Source organism: Acanthochromis polyacanthus, chromosome 19 (genome assembly GCF_021347895.1).
Source record: "Acanthochromis polyacanthus isolate Apoly-LR-REF ecotype Palm Island chromosome 19, KAUST_Apoly_ChrSc, whole genome shotgun sequence".
Taxonomy (NCBI): Eukaryota; Metazoa; Chordata; class Actinopteri; family Pomacentridae; genus Acanthochromis; species Acanthochromis polyacanthus.
This window is the reverse complement of record NC_067131.1, coordinates 8830274-8851780: the sequence shown is the minus strand read 5'-3', so window position 1 is coordinate 8851780 and position 21507 is coordinate 8830274. Positions and strand designations below refer to the sequence as shown.

The following is a 21507-nucleotide window of genomic DNA, read 5'->3' as shown; positions in this document are numbered from 1 at the left end:
AATGACCCGACCTCCAAAAAGAAATATTTCCCTGCTCAGAAGCAATTAGAGCTGACACCGCGGACCTTAAGTCGCTTTGGACGGGCTTCAGCAGAATAAATACTCAACCGAGTAAGATCATTAGTCGACTGAAGCTGATGAGGAAAGCAGAAGGAGGCGGGCAGAACGACAAAACACTGATGTCATTCTACGGCTGTGATAAAGCATTTTCCCAATGCAGACACACACCTTTGACTTCAACCTTTCTTTTGTGGCCTTTTCTCTGTTTTGACATCTAAGTTCATAGAAACGGCCAGAACAAGCTCACATATTTAGAAAAACATTTTATTTTTCAAATAAATGCACCCATTTTCTGAAATGTATGTTAATGATTTGCTAGCTCCCATTCAAGTAATTCCGTACTCTACAAATTCACATTTTATAGCATGATACAGTTAAATGCGTTGTTACCTGAAGAAAAAAACACCATAGAAGTACCAACCTAAAAAACTATCGAGGTTGTGAAATAATGTATTGCCAGCAGAGAGGTAGCACTCGTTCAGTGCCATGAAAGAGTCTCTTTCACTGAGACTCTTCTGTTGAAACTGCAGCAGGAGATGAGACTTCGACCGTGTCCACTGCTCACATGGCTTCTGCTACAACTCTCCGCAATCTGTGATAGTGATCCTCTTGGAGGTCCCCCCAGACCGTGAACCAAAAGACTCCACTTTCTTGACCACGTCCATTCCCTCCTTCACGCTGCCAAAAACAACATGCCTGCCATCCAGCCTAAATGAAGAAGAGGAGGTTTATTTTAATCCCGCTGCCTCGGACAGTGAGATGATCTCTGTTGCACCCAACTGGGTTCGAATGAAGGCTGTTTTTTGAGTTATGCCACTGTTTCCGCTCTTATTCTGCTATTTTAGGCTGTCATTCAAATCTTGACAGTTTTCTGCTTTCGTGCCAAAACTTTTCAAGTATTTCCTACTTTGACCAAAGATTATATTCACAGAAAGGTGGGCAAAAATACTGAAACAGCATCTCATTATTAACTGGACCCTGCGAAACTCATAATAAAAAAGTAGCTAGAAAAACATAAGTCTTCTACAAGGTAGCAGAATATTAAGCAACTGCATAGTACATCTTGGACAGATCAGATTTTTAAGAGAGCAAAATTCTTTTTAAAAATGCAAAGGTGAGTGAGGACACCTCTTTGCTCTAACTGGACTATAAAGAGTCCTTGTTAAGTTGTTGCACATCCTGCACAATAATTCAGAAAATATTCAGCAATACTCAATTTAAAATAGATCAAACTGCAACAGACTTGATATGCTCTATTTTCCTGTAGGGAGAAATGCATCAAACTCACATTCTTTACATTTTTAATGTCCAGATTTTACAACTTTGCTCTGATATTTGGAGCTAAGACCTTGTTATGTTATTAAGTTATGTGTTCTGGTCATTTTTGCAAAACTACAGGTTAACTTTAGGCTAAAAAAAAAGAAACAAAGTCAAGGAGAAGCAAAAGTGCAGCAATGTAAATACACTCAAAGTTTGGACATACCTTCTCATTCAGTGATTTTTATTTATTTGTATTATTTTCTACATTGTAGATTAGTGCTGAAGATCAACACTTTTTTTCTTTACAACACAATTCCATATGTATTCTTTTATAGTTTTCAGTATGATTTACAACGTAGAAAATGACTAAATAAAAACACTGAATGAGAAGGTGTGACCTACAGATATGCTACTTTAAAACAATCCAATATAAAGTCAAGGTTTATACAGCTGATGCTGCATAGAAAGGGAAAACAACTTTTTACACTTGTTGTAAATTTGTGCTTATTCAACAGGATCTACAACAGACAGAGCTCTGCACACGTATCTTTACAGTTAAGTCACTTTCCACATTAATTAATGCTGGTGAAACGCATAAAGATATCTCCACTTGCATCAGCTCTTATAGTATGATGCGTGTCAGTACATACCACTCTGTTTTAGCAGTGCAGATGAAAAACTGGGATCCGTTGGTGTTAGGTCCAGCATTGGCCATAGACAGGATTCCTACAGTGCAACAAATTCAGGTTCAGTCAGATCAAAATAATAAAACATGAATGTAGGAAGCGTTTTCAACTGGCCTTCAGAGAAGAATGACTTACAAATCCACATAACAGATTGTTATGATGTAGCTTAAGTTACAAAATTGGTACATTCACATGTCACGGCCCATTTTAGGAAACCACACAGGTTTTCTAAGTTTTTAAAGTGCTGCCACCTGCTGGCAAAAAACGAGTATGACACAACCATCCAACAGTAAAGATCCAAAAATTAGGATTTATTATTAGAAATCTTCTTGTAAAGATATAATAATAAGAAATCCACAGTACCCATAACATTTATATGATTTTCAATATTTATTTAAGTCAAAGAGGAAAAATATCTAATCTGCTCCTGTTTGTTTTTGGCTCATGTTCATCTCAGGGGTTTTCATAGCTTGAATTTAGAGTTTACCAAATAAAAACATCAGCCACAAATACTGATCCATTTTTACTGTCCTGTAGAGTGTCGCACTGTGCTGTGTATTGGACTGTGCTGCACTTGTTAAATCTAATTACACTCTGCAGTGATGCATTGAGTCTTAATGCTGAGGCATCTGCAGCCCTGTCCTGTTTCAAAGCAGACACTGAATTTTGAATTTGGGCAAACTGACTTGGCCTGAATGTATGAAACTAAAAAAACATTTGTCGGTTTTTCTTTGATGTAATCTCACTCTTCCTTTACTGTACATCTGGAAATGACCACAGATCAGTAATAATTACCAGGTCCAGTGTGCTTCAGTTCGAAGTTCTCATCAGGAAACTTCCATCCATAGATCGACTTCCCTCCAGTTCCATTGTGGTGAGTGAAATCTCCACCCTGAAACCACATCACTGTGGTTACAGTTATGCAACAGCAAGCAGGACAACAAAGGCAGACCCAAATAAAGAGAGAGAAAGGCCTACCTGGCACATGAATTGAGGGATCACCCTGTGGAAAATGGATCCTTTGTAACCGAATCCATGCTCTCCTGTGCAAAGAGCTCTGAAGTTTTCTGCAGGACAGATTTTGCATCAACTTCTCATTTCTGACATTTCGTACAGGTGACTGAAGTGTAATTTAGAGCAGCCTCCTATGAAGCTAACATTCAACCGCTCATTTGTTAGTATTTTTGTGCAGATCGAAATGTGTTTCAGGTGGCATCACAGGGGATAATCTCCCTTCAATATTTTCAAAACGAGTGTTTGTCTTTTCCAACAAAAACATAGAAAGAATCAGACTTTTATTTTGAAAACTGCTACAGCATGAGATGTAACCATTCCTCTCTCAGGTTGTTTTAAATCAGGTTCAGTAAAACAAGTTGCAACACAAAGAATTCCTAAAAATCATCCCGATGCATGTGATATGATCTGAATATGCAGAATGTTTTGAACATCTTGGGGAAACAAATATGAGCAAACAAAGCCTACGGGCTTATAAAACAAACACTGAGGTTAGTATAAGGTTATTTCCCCAAACAAAACATAAAAGAGGACAGAGGAGTGAATCATGTCTGTGTGTGTGCTGACTAAGCGGGGATACAATTAAATAAGAAAAACTGATCTACAGGAGCATTAACATTTTAAAGCAATACAGACTTACTCCGTTATATTCTGAACTAAAGTAGAAATGGAACAACTGATGTTTCAACAAAAAGTATGCCCATGTGTAGGACCACAAAACTCTCTGCTAAGTCATTAGTTTTGTTCATTTAGGGATGCTGTAGTTCTTGATTAGCTGGCTGCAACTTTAGCGGTTTTAATTTTAGCCATATAGAATCAATGCTAATTTAGCTTTAAACAATGACTGTTTCAAAAGCAACTACTGCAACAATTAGTCAATTCAGTGGTCAGAGAGTCAAAAGAAAATGTGCTGCTATTTTGATAATCTATTTTGTCATTTTAAAGCAAAACAACCAACTACCAACCTGAGGGTCTTTACTGATGCTTTAGAGAGCAGAGGCTCAATTTACTAATGGAGAGAATTAGGTCCGAGTGATAAAACGACAGCGACGTGCCAGCGATAGACACTTGATCAACAGCCAAAAGGAAATTGTTCAATAGAATGTCTTGATAGTTTCACTTAAATGCATAAAAGAATTCAAAGTGCCATGAAAACACAAAGCGTTTGGCTGCGTGAGCAAATCCTGAAAACGATTCCTCTCTGGCTCATAACAGCCACACACAACCATCGATAACGGAGCCTTTTCCCCCCGCTGTCACTCTTTCTAGTTTTCCCCACAAGTTTTCTGGAAGCATTAAAATTTAAAATGTTCCATCTAAGCAATGTGCTGATTGATGTGCTGAGCAGAGGGGCCGGTATGGGCCTCCGGTGAAACCTGCTCCAGAAACTAGGACTAACCTCAGCTCAGTGCAGCAACTTTACCATGGTTACCATCTGTGCAGCTACAGGTTTGAACAGCTTTCTTTATTTAACTTTAATTGTATCATGAAGATGAGATGATTCCTTTATCCTTATATTTATTTTTTATTAATGTGTATAAAATAAATTTATGTGTATTAAATTGTTAACATTAAGCTGCAAACTTACAAGTGAAGTGATTAAAATCAAATTAAGCTTTTTTTCTGGTGATCTATATGAAAAAAATATTATTATAAACAGACAATGAATTTCATTATGATCATTTTCAGAAAAACCATATAGTCCTAAAAAAAAAAACTGGACAAAAAAACTTATAGCTTTTCATGGAGACTGATTTTGTTTGTCTGAATTGAACGCAGACTATCTGATGTTATGTGTTAAAGACCCCCAAAATGAAAGTATGCACACTTGAAAAAAAGTTGTACATTAATTATTATAACATTAAACTAAATAATGATAATTATTATACTACTAATATTCATTTTTAAAAGAAAAAAATAGTGTAATAATAATTATTATAATACTAATATGTACAAAAAATGAACAAAAGTAGTACATTAATGATAATTATTGTAATTTTCTATTTTTAAAGCTATTTTTGTTATTTGTTTGTTGACTTTTTGATCATATCAACTTTTATGAAGTGGGTAGCCAGCTCATTCTTGTATAATACAACTGCCAAACTCGTTTGATAAGAGGGCGAACAAGTTATAATTACCTGCGGTTTTTGGCACCACCTCCGCGTTGAGCTGCAGAAGACAATAAAAAGCCCAGAGGGTCAAATCAGAACAAGTTATGTGAAAAACCCCATAACATGTCGGGAGGTTAAGAACTGACACGGAAGGAACAGCAACGCACAACAGCTTCTCTCCCTATTAATTCAATTGCAAACTGTGACAAATTAAAGAAGTAAACGTAATGTTCGTATCTTCTCACCTCAAAGGTTACTCTTCCGAGCGGCTGGTTGTCTGCAGCAATGTCAAAGTAAACCGTCGGGTTCTTGCTAGCAGACGCGGGTCCGCTGCTGCACATACGAGCAGCAGTGAACGCCAGAGAACATAACTTTATCCTGTTCGAGAAAATTAACATCTTAAAGCCGCTATGTAGCTCAACCACCACGCTCAGGTCAGACTGCTGCGAAAGTCACGCCGCTAGACAGGAGAGGAGGAAGTTTTCTTACACAACCGGATGTTTGAGTGCTGTCAAAATCTCACGATATTACACGAGACTTCAAGGATTTACATCTGTTTACGTCACTCCACTGTATACAGAGCCCTGTTGAAAAATATGTTTTTAAAAATGTATTAACTACATTTTATGATTCCCCCAGAGAATGTTGTTATTTTTATAGTTTCATGGTATTTTTAAAATGTAAAAGGCAACTCAATTGATTTATTTTAATGTATAAAAGCATGATTTAATTTTATCTTTTTATATTACATGCTTCGGATCTTATTCATTTGTCATTATTTGTATATTCAGACATTTGTTTTAGTGTAAAGCACTTTATAATTTTGGTTTTGGAAGGTGTTATACAAAGAAAGTTAATAATAATAATAATAATAATAATAACAATAATAATGATAATTGTATTATTATTGGGCTGCACGGTGGAGTACTGGTTAGCACTTTCGCCTTGCAGCAAGAAGATCCCTGGTTCAAATCCCAGGGTGGGCCTGGGTGCTTTCTGCATGAAGTTTGCATGTTCTCCCTGTGCATGCGTGGGTTTTCTCCGGGTACTCCGGCTTCCTCCCACAGTCCAAAAATATGCTGAGGTTAATTGGTTACTCTAAATTGCCCGTAGGTGTGAATGTGAGTGTGATTGTTTGTCTGTATATGTAGCCCTGAGACAGACTGGGTCCCTGTCCCGGGTGAATAAAATAGCAATTTTACCTGGCTGTAGTAGTATAATTTAATCATGACAATAATAGTAATGCAATTATTATTATTATTATTATACTATAGTCAGGTAAAGCTATGTATTTTATAATTTTGTAGGGTTTAAATCCTTAATATTTATATTACTTTGGTAAATTCACACCATAAGTAACACTGTAAGGTCTTAACCTCAATATGTAAACTTAAGTTAGTTCTAAACTGTTATTTTTCAACGCATTAAAAACTTGAAAAAAAAAACTAAATTAAAAATATTTAAGAAAACACTTTAAACACATTATCTTATCTTATCATAATGTCCTTGTGTTTATGTTTCTTTATTATTTAACGGATGAAGCTGTCACTATATATCATCCCCATATCAATTAGTAATAATCGCCATGTTTTATTCCCTTTCTCTGCCAGAGTCCTGAAAGTTTGAGAGTTTAGTCCAGTACCACAGCTGTTCATGAAACTGCACTTTTCTGGACAGAGATGTCAGATGTTGTACCTGGAACCTGCTGGAGCTACACTTCCAGTTTGTCTGTTACTGTCCCCACTGCTCCTACTACCGCTGGGACCACACTGGCCTTCACCTTCCACATCTGCTCCGGTTCTTCCTTCAGCCCCTGGTAAATCTTGATCTGTTTGAGCTCTTTCCTTACAATGCTACTGTCACCTGTCACATCAAGTGCCCTCTTCTGCTTCTTCTCAACCACCCCTCTGTTAGGTTGATTCACCAGGACCTTCATTAAACATGAAAAAGCAAAAGATTCATTTGATCCCATGAAAATGAAGACTTGAAATGTGTTTTTTTACTGATGGAAAATGACTGTATTTTGATAAGATGGTTAGTTTTCTTTAGAAATGGTTTTAGAAATAGCACTGTAGTGTCAACAACAGCAGCGACAGAGAACTATTAAAACAGACTGAGAGGCTCAAAACCACATATTTAACCCTTTCCAGTTTTTCTTCTCTGCCTCTCAGCCAAGTCTTTGTTTGTATGAACTCGCCCAGTCATTCACACGTTATTATACATGTGAATCCTTATTTTTTAGATCACTATGACGCATATATTTTACAGTCTCTCTGGTTGTGTAACACTCAAACCAATCAGTTTAATAACCATCAGCAATTAAACTGATGGTTGGATCTTCAAACTTGTGTGGCCTAGTTGTCCTCCACTGTGGGCGACAGATGAACATTTGGACATAAAATATGTGTGCGTACAGTGTTCAAACTGTGGGAGTTACAACAGTTTTAAATTGCCACAGTGTGAGTCAGAGAGTTCAGCGCTTCATCATTTTCTGCCTCTTTTTTAGTCCGCAACAGCCATTTATTTTCTCAGCTCTTCAAAGCATCATTCCGATGAGCAACCTTGTCCCGTTTATTTTGATGATGATCAATGCGGGCTGTTATCGTTATCGCATAAGGCCAAGCTGACCTTCAGCCACGTTTTGCAAAATGTAAGTAAAATTTGATACCCATAATTTACCCCTTGTGCTCAGACAAACAGCCATCCAGGTCTTGTTGTCAGATTGTGGCGCAAGTGCACAAAAGACAAAACCACAGTGACATACTGGTATCATCTGAATACATATTTATTAGATAAATATTAGGTTGTCACATCATCTAACTACATACAGTTCTGCAAGACTAAAAATCACAATTAGTTCCTTTATTTTCTGACCAGTTTAGAATATGAAATGATTGTACATACAATGTACAAACATAGAGACAATGGCCACATTTGCATGAATCACCTTAGATTGTATCATTTTTCCAACTGTTCATGATATCAAAAAATTGTACAAACTATGGATTTGGTTACAATCTTCAAGGACCCGTCCCTCCCACTGCCCTTCCTCCCTCACCTCCAAGCGATTTTCTTTGTAACCTTGTTTTTTTTGTTTTTTTTTTTAGCTTTAGCACCTTGGAGTATGCAGGTGACAGACTAGAACACTTAGGCTAAATATTACATGTAAAACATAGCTGTCCCAGTTCCTCTAACAAAAGAGGTGAAAGCATATTACAGAGGGGGAACAAAATGCTGAGAGATACCCACAGACACTAACTAACAAGTTTCATTTTTCCATATTCAGCCACTTCCAGTAGAGGGGTTGCAAGCTTTTTATTATTCTGAAGAAACAATGCACATTCCCAGGGAAAATGAATACATTTCTGTTCACATGTCTCTATATTAATTTACATATATACAGGCATCCTCAGGACGTTTGACCTAGTCTTACCCTCAGCATCCTTTCCAGGCCAGACTAATGAACGTGCCCTTCCTCTCTGTCTTTTTTTTTTCTTTTTTAAATCATTATTTACCATTTTTTAAAACAACATCCCCCGGAGAAATGGCCCTTTATTGTGATTGTGCAACTACAGATTCGGGGTGCTGCCTCATACACCAAATTGGCTCACTTGAAAAGCAAGAATAAAATATGAAATGATAACGACTTCCATGGGATTGTTTGAAAGTTTCGATTCAGAAAAGCAAAGAATGAAAAGGTGGCAGTGGATTGTTAAAAGATGGATGTTTTTCTTTTTTTTTTTTTTTTTTGATTGGATGTCTCTTTAAATATGAAACATGTCAGTGCTCTGAACAGGAACAAATAAGATTCCTTAAATGACGTTTAAAATGTTGACATAAAAATCAGGGTGGTTAATTCAACACAATGCTACAATCGAAAGAAATTGGATTTCTAGCCTTACAGATTAATAAGAAAAACCAGTACAAAATAATTTACCAAAACAACAAAAGGGGATAAAAATGTATATGGTCTCATGCTTTTTTTTTTAAAAAAGCCACATTTTCTATAACAAAAATATAAACAATATTGTGAATTTCTTTAAAATATGGTTGTGATATATCTTCAAAATACCACCATGTATCGACAATTAGCAACAATTAATGATATTCACATAGCTCACTAATTACACTGAAAGCCAGCTGATACCACATTTCTTAAAAAAACAAACAAAAAAGACATTACTGTTCAGCATCACCGATAAAATGTTAACATAAATGCATGAGTCAACAACATTGATCATTTTCAATCAGCGCGAAAGAAAGTATTGCTTTAAACTGAAATGATGCTACACAATCACCTTGAGCGGATGCAAGGAAGGGAACCGTGAAAGAAAGTGGGACGACGGGCGCGAAAACACCCGGGAGAAAGTGACTAGAAAACACGATGACCTGCAGGAAATAGCTTATGAAACGTTTTGGACTGGTTTCCCCCCACGATGAGGCGGCGAGACAAGACAGCTGTTGTGTGCTGGTTACAAATAAAGTCAGTGGTCAGATGGGAGTCTGGGAGCGTATGCGGTTAGGTTGGACGACTAATGATCAGAGAACAAACATTATCAAGATGATACAAAAATATTCACAATGATATTTACAGTACAATAGCATTTCTTAAAAAATAATACATTTGCATACTGAACAGCACTCTTTTCAAAAAGTGAAATTGAAAACAAATGTGGCAAAAAAGTCTGCACCAATACTGCTTCGAAAACCACTTCTTGAACAGCAGTGATGGATAAACTGTCCTCCCTTATATCTTCAAAACCAATATTACCTCCCATCACACCGATACAAACACGCACACACTCGCAGTCGCACACTCAACAAGCACACACACCCGCAGTTGCATACAGGCAAACACAAACATTTTCCATTCTCATCCCTCTAACTTTGGCGATGTTGAGCAGTTTCCCAAAAAGATTTATGGATAGTTTTTAATTATGCAGCAACAGCAAAACGAGAAAATAAAAGATCATAAACATAACACGGTATATCCAGCAGATACATGACAAATGTACTGCCGATATCAGCATTATCCCTTCAATGTTAGTGTTAAATAAAATCAAACTAAATCTGACAGAAATCAAAAAACAAACAAATGTACAAACACGAGGTCTGTGGAAACAGCAACTGATAAAAACCACACTATCTTTTTTTCTTTTTTCACCACTTGGAACAGCACTAGACAAAGGGCTTGGCACACATGCACTTTGTAGACTACTAAACAGCACATCATTTAACAGGGAGAGAGATGCAAGTCTGCAAAAATGCTGACACCAGGGCTCATGCAGAGCAGATGGCATGGAAGGAGCAGAAAAGCAATAAAATGCAGCAGGATCGTCACAGGAACCCCAATCTCTCATATTGTACCCTTCATTTCCGCTAAAACCACTCCTTTGTGCAGGAGGTCGATAACTATACAATATGCTGAAGAACAGATATGCTAGTCTTTGTGTGCAATAGAAATTTTTGTTGTTGTAGGGCCAAGATCTGTTAAGATGAGAACCTTTGACAAAAATATGTATTTAGCACAATTGTAGACAAAGTAGAAGCCGATCATTCCCAAAAACTTTTTAAAATTTTCCTTTAAAAAAACACTGTCAAAGACAGACATACAGTGACTTAACTGATCTGTTTTTTTCTTGTGTAAAGACCGACTTTTTTCGTTTTTGCATTGCCAGAATCTCTTGTGCTTTTAAATGATGTGTGGTGGACAAAACAGTGCGACCAACCGGACCAGTCAGGGAATGGAGCTGTGACACCAGGAAGTTGTGGCCTCTCAGATTGGAATAACAAGAACACACTGGCCAGATAGCGCAGGTTTTTTTCAGTTATTTTTCTTTTCTTATACAGTGAATTCCTTTTTTTTTTGTCTTCTCAAAAGGAAACAAAACGTGAATTAAAAAAATGCTACAACACTTTCCTAATGAGCACACGTACATGTGTGGCGTAAAAAAAAAATCAACTGGGTATAGCTGCACAGTTCAAAGGTATCACCACGGGGGTGGGAGGGCAGGGCGACATCCCTCCCCACATCCCGCCGTGTCTTCGGGTTTTAACCTCTTTCAGTCAATCTGCGCTGGCGAATGAAAATTGTACAAGAGGAAGAAGAGAAAGGGAGTGCATCTTTGTGTTTATCAAGTACTGAGCGACCGCTGGGGGTTCTCAGGGAAACTGCAGGCAGTCAGAAAAGTTTATGTGTGTCTGAATCGCCTCAGTTGTTCTCGAAGAGCGATAGTAGGTCATCGTTGCTATTGCTGGGGAGGTCTGGGGGGTCCAGGTACGACAACAGTTCATCTGGGTTAGCGAGCTCTGGAAGAAGCTGGAAGGTAGAAGAAACTTGCTTAGATACTCAGGTAAACTCAATAATTATCCTCACTCATTCACACAAATTTGAGAATTATTTGGGTGTGTTTCGGGAACTCACGTCTAAAGATGGCTCGGGCATGTCCGACCCTGCTTGGCTGTCCAAACTGCTGGAGGGGTTGAAGGTCAGGTCGCTGTGTGGATGGTTGTTGGGGCCCGGCTGCTGCTGCTGTTGCTGCTGCTGCTGCTGTTGCTGAGGAGGTGGAGCTTGTCGCGAGGGCTGAGGAGGCCCGCTGTGGTGTAGCTGCTGCCCTGATTGGCTCCCAGGGTGTGGAGGCGCATGTAAACTCTGCTGCAACGGACCGTGTGACTGGTCATTGCTGGCAGAATGAGGTATCTGTAGAGAAAGAGAAAGGAAAATCTTCAGATCTAACCTATGCTAACCTAAATAATCAATTATATGGCAGGGCTGCACAGTAGCTCGGTGGTTATTACTGTTGCCTTGCAGCTAGAAGATCCCCACCTAGGTCTTTGATCTTTCTACATGGAGTTTGCATGTTCTCCCTGCACATGTGTGGGTTTTCTCCAGCTTCACTCCCACAATCACAAACATGCTTGGGTTAACTGATGATTCTAAGTTGTCCGTAGCTGTGAATGTGAGTGTGATTGTTTGTCGCTATATGTAGCCTTGCAATAGACTGGTGACCTGTCCAGGCTGTCCGCTTCCTTCGCCCTAAGTCAGCTGGGATAGACTGAAGCCCCCCCCGTGACCCGAATGAGGACTAAGCGGTGTATAGATGATGGATGGAAGTCAGAGTTTACAAGGGTGACATTTTCAAGCAGTTTGTTTTGTGGGTGGAATCAAAACAGGTTTCAGTCTCTGTAACTTTAGCGTAGCATTATGATTTAACTTTCTAACCCCTAAACCCACCAGGTTTGTATGGCATGTTATTGTGAAAAAAAAATAAGAGATCTCCAAAAGCAAAGTATTTATCGGTGTTGCAAAGAAAAAACATCAGTAATTGTTGGAATTTCAGCTTCCAGGTGGCTCTTGAATTACTCATCTGTGATGTACTTTTTATTCTGAAAACTAGATCAAATCACAAAATTTCGTCAAAATCGCTTTCGTATACATGTCTACAAACCATCTGCATCAGCTTAATTCTGTAAAAAAAACAAAAAATTTCTGTGCTTCTCAATGCAAACGAGAAGCTATCAGTGACTCAGTTGTAACCAAAAGTCAGACAACAAAAATTTGCGAACTTTTTGGCCGAACTGCGCTGACGCAGGCTGTGAGTATAAAAATAAACATGGAAGTGGTAACATATGTATAGTAAGTAGAGTCATAATTTTTTTCAGAATTGGTAACATTTGTGGACACTTGGTAAAATGTTGATAGCAGTTTTTTTTCAACTTTTGTGAACTAAATCTGAGAAATACAACGACCATTTTCTTTTTTTCATGATTTATAGCATCATAATTTGCTAAAAAAGAGACAAAAGATATGTTTGAGTTCTCTTTACTTCTGTTCTGCTGTTTCCATGCAGGTGCAGGACTTTAAAAAAACGAGCCCCAAATGCAGTGGGGACTAAAATACTTGAAACTGCTTGGAGCTTAAAGGGTTATTTGAATAGAGAAGACAGAAACCACTCTGTCAGTAGCTGGTTAGCTTAGCAAAACAACTACTATAACTCTGTCTGTCTATATTTTCCAGGCAACCAATGGAGCCTCGGAGAACTTGCTGGTCTCACTTCAGAGGAGCTAGTATGACTTCATTACCTCTGTTTGAATGAAGCAGGAAATAGTTATAGTTTGTAGTTGTTATGCTAAGGTAAGCCAACCGGCACAGTTTCCACACTTTTATAGACAGCTAATCAGCAAAGTGAAATGCAAAAACCATGAATATATTCTAAAATAATGCAATGAAAAGGTAGAGAATACAAGAATAGAGCAAGAGTAGCAACAACAAGTTGAGTCAATAGCCTGGGAATGGAGGGAGAACTCACTGAGTCGGGCATGTTGTGGGACAGTGGCTTGTCTTGTGCCATCAGGCTGTTGGGCATGTCAGGCGGGTGAGACAGCTGAGGACCGTGCATGAAATCATTCATCGACGTACCACCAGGGGTGCCGTGAGGGAAGTCAAAGTTCCCGTGCCCCTGGTAACTGTTCCCTGGACACAAAAAAAACAAAAAAACGATGAAGACACATATGCATTTCTTACAGTTATTTTATGCTTCCAACAGATTTTATTCGTATTTTTTAGTAAAATTACTTTGTGTACTAGTTTACTACCTTGGTTACCGTATTCGCTGTTGTTGCCCCCTTGCCCAGAAGGTAATGACGGGTACGGTGACGGTCCAGGGCCGAGCTGAGCTATCATCTCCATCACGTTGGGCATGATCATCTGACTGGGACTCATCGTCTTAAACCTCTTAGCCAGCGGTGCGTCTGGATCCTCCTTGATATGGATATCAGACTTAATAGCCACCGGTCGCCAACTACATGTCGGGTCAATCGTCACCTCCTCAAACTCCGAGCTGGTGAAATACAGATTAAATCAAACGATTACGATACAAACAAAATAGGAGAACAAACATATGCATTCTAAATTTCTTGCTTCAACCTACTTTTGAATGGCGTTCAGGATTCCCCACATGTACTGGTCCACTTCCAGTCCTTCTAGTAATGCTGTTTTACTGAGGGGAGAAGACAGAAAAGTGTTAGAACAGCTTTAAAAATGCTAAGAGAGACAATAAAGTGTAATACAGCTAAACCTATAAGGAAGGCAAGTATGGCTGAATATGTAAAGTGAGTAAACTTACTTGCATACAGGACATCGCCATGTCCCCCGCTCACAATTCAGTTGTAAATAAGATTCCAAATCAAAACACTGCATGAAGAAGGAAACAAATCATACTTGTTATCCTGTGAATGCTTTTGTGGAGGCATCAGATTGTCTACTTGCGTCCACTAGTGTTTACCTGAACATGTTTGCAGTCGTGTCCTCTCGCTGGCAGCTGTATTCGCCGGAAGGTGATTGGACATTTGAGGGAAACCTTGATGGCCGTCTGCTCCACGCCGTCCTCTCCATTGAGCGTGGCGTTGCCCGATGACGCCGCTACGCTGCTGAAGTTCCTCTTAACTTTGGTGATGCAGTGCTCTGCAGGCAGAAGCCTCTTCTTTAGCAAACCCTGGAGGACAGAGCGGACCGACGGCCTGTGGACCAGCTGCAGCACGAACAAGTGCGACTGCAAGAGGAAACATCACTGTTAGCATCACAAACATCCTGTAAAGGTGTGTATGCTGAGAAACGACTTTGTATACATCTATTTCTATTTGTTCTGGAGATCAGTGTACTCACACAGCAGCAGGCAGTGACTGTGATCTGGATCGTGTTCCTGCCTGGCTGGCATACGTGTTTCAAGTGCAGGGGTTTGTGGGAGGTCTTATTGTCGCCCCGCTCGATGGTGAGTGGCGTGGCGTTGACGCTGACTTGGACCGATGCCGGCCAGTTGGTGTTCATCTGACGGTCTTCGTGGTGGTAGCACTTAAACTGCAGCTCCAGGTCTGATCTGCACAGACAAGCAAAGAAAAAAATGTAAAAGCGGCAAGCGTCAGGAAGTGCTGTGTGTTTCATTGTGGGAAAAAAAGGACATTTTCTGATGTAAAATAAATCAAAACGGACAAAAGGTGGCACGACACTGAATTTAAGAAGTGGTATTTTAGTTTGAGACCAGGCAAAATCCTTGCATGAGGACTCTTATGAGTGTGACTTTTATTTAAAAAGAGAGTGAAGGGAATTATGATTACCTAAATCAGATGTATTGCTTAGGTGTAAAGGGAATTCTGTGTTTAGGGAGTATTCAAACCCATATACCCCAAGCCCACCACTAGGTTTATAAGGCAGATTAATTTTATTTTTAAATTACTAAAATTACATAATTTAACAGAGCAGGAAATGGTAAAAAGAGGAAGAAACTTAACAAAAATTCAAATCAGGACATTTCCTCAAAATCACTTAATGCTATATTAAAATCTGCTAAAGATAACCCACTTGCATTGAAATCCTGTAAAAAAAAAAAAAAAACCTGAATATTCTGCACTCACTACATCCATAAGACTATTAGGGACTTGAAAGCAACTAACAGTTACACAACAAAAATTCAGGGACTTTTTGGCTCAACTGGGCTGAACTGCAGGTTGTGTTTACCCAGAACAGATAATAATGTAAATAGTAAAATATCTACAGCATGTAAAGTCACTATTTTTTCCTCAGTATTTGCAACAACTGCAGGCAAAAATGTTGTGCATGTTGATTCCAAGTTTGTTTTCTTAGTGAAATTAACAAAGAAATAAATTTTTTATATTTTCTTCTTTTATGATTTTTTGCAATTATAACTGCTTTACGAAAAGCACCATAAAAATGTTATCTATGTGCATTCATAATTGCATTTTAACCAAACATAAAAGGTTTCTCCTTCTATCTCTTGTTAAGTTGCATTTCTTTTATAATCTCACATTTCAGAGCAGTCAAAAAGTAACTACAGTACAATCACCTTAACAATTAATAATGATTAAAAGAAATCACCATCTCTAGTTCTTATATTAATTCTCCCCGCAAGCAGTCCAGCATTAAAAAGGCCTATTATTGAGCCAGATAATACATTATTATGGAGGCAAGAGCTGGACCATTTCTTTACAATGTGAAAACCCAGCTGTTTCAAATACACAGCTGTCAAAAGGAGTTCACTAGAGTGGGGAAAAAAAGACTATAACTTAATACTGTGCTGTTGATTCAGCACATTATGTCTCACCTCCACATGAGTGTCTGGTGTACTGAGGGCCGTAAGTGGAAGACATGGTTGCTGACAGCCAGGTTATGCTCTAGCCTGAAGGGCTCCAGGACGACTCCATCTCGCACTGGGAACGTCAGGCGCAGCTCCTCGTTGTGGTTGGCTAAGGCAGTGGAGAAGAGGCAATCTTAGATTGAACTAAAACGTTAAAAGGCGGTAGAAGTTTGAGCTCTTTTATTTTTTCTTTACAGGTACTGACCTGGAGGTGGAGGGAGAGCAGTGATATTTGGTTTGATGTCAGGAGGGAACGGCGGCTTCACATCCTGGTTTGGCGACAGGTATGGAGGGATGCTACTGCCGGGGGTCATTGGAGGGGTGGGGTTGCCTGGTACTGGGGAGTGTGGGTAGTTACCCACTGGCCTGGGGGGCTATAATGGAGACAATTCATTTGTAAATCAAATATTTATGGGACTATAAACCGCATATCCAAAGAATCCGATGATGTGATGAAACAACACTGGTAGATAAATTGACTTACCCCATTCATATTCCCCTGGTTGTACTGATATCCACTCCCAGAGAAGTTGTTTGTTTGGCCATTGAAAGGTGGCTCTTGCTGTAAATTGACAAAAAAAACAGATTTGTATTTGCAAAAATCATTACATCTTTAGACCGGTTTGGTATGATATCCCTATCTGTTTCCAGGGCTCCACAGTGTTGCTCCAACCTCAGCTTCCCAACAAGCTGGTATATGCAAAAAGGCAAAATTTCCCCTTGTGGGATCAAATAATGGTATTTGGACATCACATTTTTAGTTAATAGTCTTCACACCTTATAGTACTGGCCCATGGCGCCACTGGGCGGTGGATACTGGCCCTGTAGCTGCTGTCCTGGCATCCTCTGGCCGGGGTAATTTGGAGATGGCAGCGGCCTGGAGGCGTTGGGCGTGGGGTACTGCCCCTGCTGGTTGGGGAACTGGTTGTTTGGTCCATACTGCTGCCCACCATAGTTTGGCTGTGGATGCAGTGATGACAGCATGGTTCAACATACAGCAAACAAGCTAAATGCTGAAACTGTGCTGACCTGGCGTCCACTCACCTCCCCAGGGTACGGTCTTTTCATGGCCTGCATACCCATGCCCTGAGGCCGGGGACCCGCATAGCCTTGCTGGGGCATCCTTTGGCCGTGGGCCCCGAAAGGACCCATGCCTTGGCCCCTGGGTTGGTTCATTCCCATCGGGGGTCCGCTCATGTTGGACGCGTTCATGCCTGTGCCCATGTTTCCAGGGAGGGATGGAGGGCCGCGGGGTCCTGGCTGGTTCATGAACTGGCTGTTGTACGCCTGGTTTGGTCCCATCTGGAAAGAGGAACTCATCTGGAAGACAAAATGGGCTCAATCAGCCATCTCAGACTTTACTGTCAATGCTGCAAATTTTCCATTGAAACGAGCCTATTATAGATCACAAAACACCAAAATCTGTGAAAGGAGAGACAAAAAGGGTTATAACATTGGAAAAATATAATGTCTGTTAGCTTTTGTTGTAGCTAAATGTGCTATTTGGCTCCATTACTTTTTGTCTAATTATTCTCCCTTGACAATGATTTTGCCTTGTTCAACAATAAATCTAAATTCACTTTTCTCAGCTCCCTGTTGAAGCGCTATTGTTAGTACTGAAAGCACAGAAACTAAAAGCAAAGTCAGTGAGCATGAAACAGACTTATAAGTAGTGTGTGATGTGCACATGAATGCAACAATTTCCTCTACGCCACCGGTTGTGTGCTTTGTCCTACCGGTCCGTATTGGTTCATGTCCTTGTTCTGGGTTTCCTGCAGGGCAGCTACAGTTGCCGTGGCGGTGGCAGTTGCCGTGGCGGCAGCAGCAGCGACTGCAGCGGCAGCGGCAGCAGCGGCAGGTTGAGTGAAGTCTGACGGAGGACGGGAGTGTGGAGGGATGCCCATTCCACCAGGTCCAGCATTCGGCCCTCCTGGGTAACTGTGGCAACAAGCACCACAAAATAAGTCACTCCATATCATTGTGTTAGGAGAGAGCAATGATTCTAGCCATTCATAGAGGTCTTTTATAGCATTTTTTTTTATCAGTGCTCATCCACTTACTTGCCACCAAAACCTCCTCCTCCAGGGTAGTTGGGTCGTCCGTACATGCCCTGCTGCATGTAGCCCTGGTTGGAGTTGCCTTTGTTGGGAAACTGCTGCTGTGGACCACCGGGGAACTGAGGAGAGTTCATGCCTGGATTGTTACCAGCCATACCCGAGCCCATGGGGTTACCTCCAGGGTTCATGGGATTGCTGTTGTTGGCCATGGGATTCCCCAACACCTGTTGGACACAGACAAAAACAAAGACACGTGTTTAAATGCTGTGAGATGGTGTTCAACTCAATGAAAAAACAAACAAACAAAAAAAACAGATCTGTGTGGGAAAACACTCCACACTAATATCACTTCTCATAATTAATTCTGAACATTCTGTCAGGAAGATGTAAAGACAATATAAAATTACTCTGCATAGAAGCAGAGGGCATGCTACACCCATCAGTACATAAAAATATATAATAGCAGTCTGCATTTTAGTGAAAGTATTGCAGTCCTCCAGTGGCACCGGGGTTACTGTCATTACTTTTACTGTGCAAAAAATAATACTAATGGAATGTCTTTAATCTGATAATGACCCAACAAAATAAAATTCTATCAGTTTGTTATAAATAAACAAATAAACATTTTTATCCCTTGTTAACAAAACAAAACATTTGAAGAATGTATTAAAGATTACGTTATAATTGCCTTGAAATGATTCCATTTACAGAAAAAAAACTTTTTAACTAGTCAAACTTCCCTTTTATATATATATATATATATATATATATATATATATATATATATATATATATATATATATATATATATATAATAAAATAAAATTCTGATAGTCCTAAAATAAGCAAATCAACATTTTCTTTCCCTTCCTACCAAAATAAAACACCTGAAATACATTTAAAACATTACATTAACATTACCTTGAAATTGCAGTGACCTATAGTGTCAGTTTTACTGCAAAATTATGCCACTTGAGCAAAAACTAGGAAACTAGACAAACTCCATGGGATCCAAGACATTTTTCTTTAAAGATAATTAAAAAAAGAATAATATATCCGTAAAAAGCACAACTTTTGTGTGGCTGATGGTCTTGATGTCCTCTAAAGTCTCCTCATGACAAACCTCTTGCACTTAAAAATCACATTTGGAAAGGGTCGACTCTGACACACGTTTCCTCCCTCAGACAGGTGGAAGGTCTCACCTGGCTCTGTGAAGTGTTGGTCACGCCCCAGACGGTGGTCACCACAGACACTGAACCTGGAGGCTGATTGGTGTTTTGTTGCCAGGGAACCGAGTCGTAGGGAAAAGACCCATCTCTGTAGGGACGAAAACACATCACGTCGGCTCAATAACAAATATTTACCATGTGCAACAGTGCAGCTAGTGAATGCAAAAGCATGTTCCTCCTCTCCAAATTCACACATTGCAATTATCAGCGTTGTGCATATGTATACAACGGACTGACGTGCTGTTTGTCACCATCATCTGCGCTACAAGCAGTTTGTCTGGCAGTTTGTGTAGCCACTGATCCATAAGGAAGGGCCTCACATGGAGGGCCTCACATGGAGAGGAAGGGCTTTCCCCAAGGGCCCGGTCTGTCTGTTCACACACCCGACACACACAAACACACCATCGCGCACAAGCCAAAAAGCACAGCAGTGCGAACACTGACCCGTGTGAGAGGCTGGGCTTCATGGAGCTCATGGGAGGCTGCATGGGCACTTTTCCCGGAGGCTCGTTCTGCCTGTTCTTCTGGTGACGGAGAAGGAGGAGGCGTCCCAGCTCCTCGCACCACGAGGACAGAAGGGCTGGAAAGGGAACACAGGAAAGAGCATATCAGTGCTGTTGGGACACCTGTGTGAAATAACTGCAGAGGTAATATCCCCCCACAGCAAGCACTTCAAAAAGAAAACCTACAAAAACTGATTACGTGAGAGGAGGGAGGCAGATGAAACAACAAGCCGGGAACAGAAAGCTTCTGAGCAAAACCGGACAGAAAAATTGAAAAGCAATGGTCCGACTGACAAAAAATGGTGCATAAAAATTAATGTGCTGTGCAAAGTACCTCCACAATTGAACAGACAAACAGGTTCACATATCAATGAAACAGGATAAAACATCCGATTGGTCATTCAAAAAAATTAAAAACAATTGCTTAGAGCAATAATTTGAATGTTTTTTCTTTTCGACTTGTCGACAGGTTTAGGTTTCATGTAATAGTCAAATGAACATAATGAGTGAAGGAACAGCATGAAGAGGTTAGATATACGAAACAGCTTATATTTCTAGCATGCACAGGTGATTTTTTACCCATTGAATCCTGTAGATGCACTCAAGTCACACCTATGTCACTGCATAAATAGTCGATTTAAATACATATATGCACTAACGCATGCAAATCAACACATACTTTAGCATTACGATCTGTACCTCTATTATTGATGACATCGTGATTTTTTTTTTGCTTTTTAAAGAATTGTTCTTTTTGCATTGTCTCATTGTTATTGAACAGCCACTTTGCATTTCACTGCACATAATGTATGAGCAAGTGACAAATAAAAGCTCTTGAATCTGTTTTCATCATGATTCTGTTTGATCTTTTTTGCTGGTCTGTCTGATTTGAAAGGATAACTATGGGCAGACATGACCAAAATCAGACCTTTATTTATTTATTTATTTTTTACATCTTCCCAGAATATTTTCTACAAATGCCTCGTACAGCTCAAAACAAAAGGATGCACCTTTATGCTGCAATATAAGCTTTTATTATCTGAAATCTAGCGTGTCACTGCTGCTCACAGCCACTAGGGTTCACTCTGGGCCTGCAGATGGACCCCAGTCCTCCCCATCTCCCCACCTACCTATCTACCTACCGCTCGGTTAGGTGGCTGCCACAGAGTGCGTTTGATCGAATCATATGCTTTTCATCTGCAGTGCATGTGTTTGTACTGTGCCAACTACAAAAGACTCACTTCTCCCTTTTTCTCTCTCTCTCCCTCTCACTTCCTCCTGCCTCCTTTCGAGCCTCTCCTCCGCGGCGACAGAGGAGAAAGGGAATGTGGATTCAATCAAAGAGCAGGGCAGCCACCTCCTCTTATGATTCACAGCACTTCCAGGCTGAGCAAAAGGAGAGCGGGAGGGGAGGGCGAAAACGGAGCGCTCGGTGAT

At 39.9% G+C, this 21507-nt stretch overlaps 2 protein-coding genes across 6 annotated transcripts in view; both read right to left on the bottom strand.

The window, feature by feature from the left end:
• Positions 1 to 308: 308 nt before the first annotated feature.
• LOC110958242 (peptidyl-prolyl cis-trans isomerase A-like) lies at positions 309 to 5648 on the bottom strand. The gene is made up of 6 exons (XM_022204690.2): positions 5377 to 5648; positions 5159 to 5189; positions 2985 to 3073; positions 2802 to 2898; positions 1971 to 2046; positions 309 to 768 (listed from the first exon to the last, which is right to left on the bottom strand). The coding sequence occupies exons 1-6, from the start codon at positions 5527 to 5529 to the stop codon at positions 636 to 638; spliced, it is 579 nt and encodes a 192-aa protein (XP_022060382.2). The 5' UTR covers positions 5530 to 5648; the 3' UTR covers positions 309 to 635.
• Positions 5649 to 7892: 2244 nt separating this feature from the next.
• The window catches only part of LOC110958244 (zinc finger MIZ domain-containing protein 1-like), a 122134-nt gene continuing 108519 nt past the window's right edge, over positions 7893 to 21507 (bottom strand). For 4 of the 5 annotated variants that reach the window (XM_051939348.1, XM_051939350.1, XM_051939352.1 and 1 more), the window contains 17 exons: positions 20012 to 20147; positions 19541 to 19655; positions 18342 to 18562; positions 18018 to 18219; positions 17326 to 17601; positions 17059 to 17241; positions 16766 to 16843; positions 16487 to 16655; positions 16249 to 16390; positions 14796 to 15006; positions 14416 to 14682; positions 14257 to 14324; positions 14062 to 14130; positions 13727 to 13971; positions 13441 to 13604; positions 11556 to 11831; positions 7893 to 11450 (listed from right to left, as the gene is read on the bottom strand). In XM_051939348.1, the coding sequence (XP_051795308.1) occupies positions 11343 to 11450; positions 11556 to 11831; positions 13441 to 13604; positions 13727 to 13971; positions 14062 to 14130; positions 14257 to 14324; positions 14416 to 14682; positions 14796 to 15006; positions 16249 to 16390; positions 16487 to 16655; positions 16766 to 16843; positions 17059 to 17241; positions 17326 to 17601; positions 18018 to 18219; positions 18342 to 18562; positions 19541 to 19655; positions 20012 to 20147 (2930 nt within the window). In that variant the 3' untranslated portion in view covers positions 7893 to 11342. The remainder of the gene's footprint in view (positions 11451 to 11555; positions 11832 to 13440; positions 13605 to 13726; positions 13972 to 14061; positions 14131 to 14256; positions 14325 to 14415; positions 14683 to 14795; positions 15007 to 16248; positions 16391 to 16486; positions 16656 to 16765; positions 16844 to 17058; positions 17242 to 17325; positions 17602 to 18017; positions 18220 to 18341; positions 18563 to 19540; positions 19656 to 20011; positions 20148 to 21507) is intronic. The other variant, XM_051939349.1, reaches the window with a different exon arrangement.

What these genes read in the sequence shown, in the direction of transcription:
- LOC110958242 (XM_022204690.2), bottom strand. Translation starts at nt 5,529, where the DNA reads ATGTTAATTTTCTCGAACAGGATAAAGTTATGTTCTCTGGCGTTCACT. An exon ending in TCGGAAGAGTAACCTTTGAG is followed by an intron (nt 5,190 to 5,376) that starts GTGAGAAGATAC and finishes TGTCTTCTGCAG; the next exon opens with CTCAACGCGGAGGTGGTGCC. An exon ending in GGTGGTGCCAAAAACCGCAG is followed by an intron (nt 3,074 to 5,158) that starts GTAATTATAACT and finishes TCTGTCCTGCAG; the next exon opens with AAAACTTCAGAGCTCTTTGC.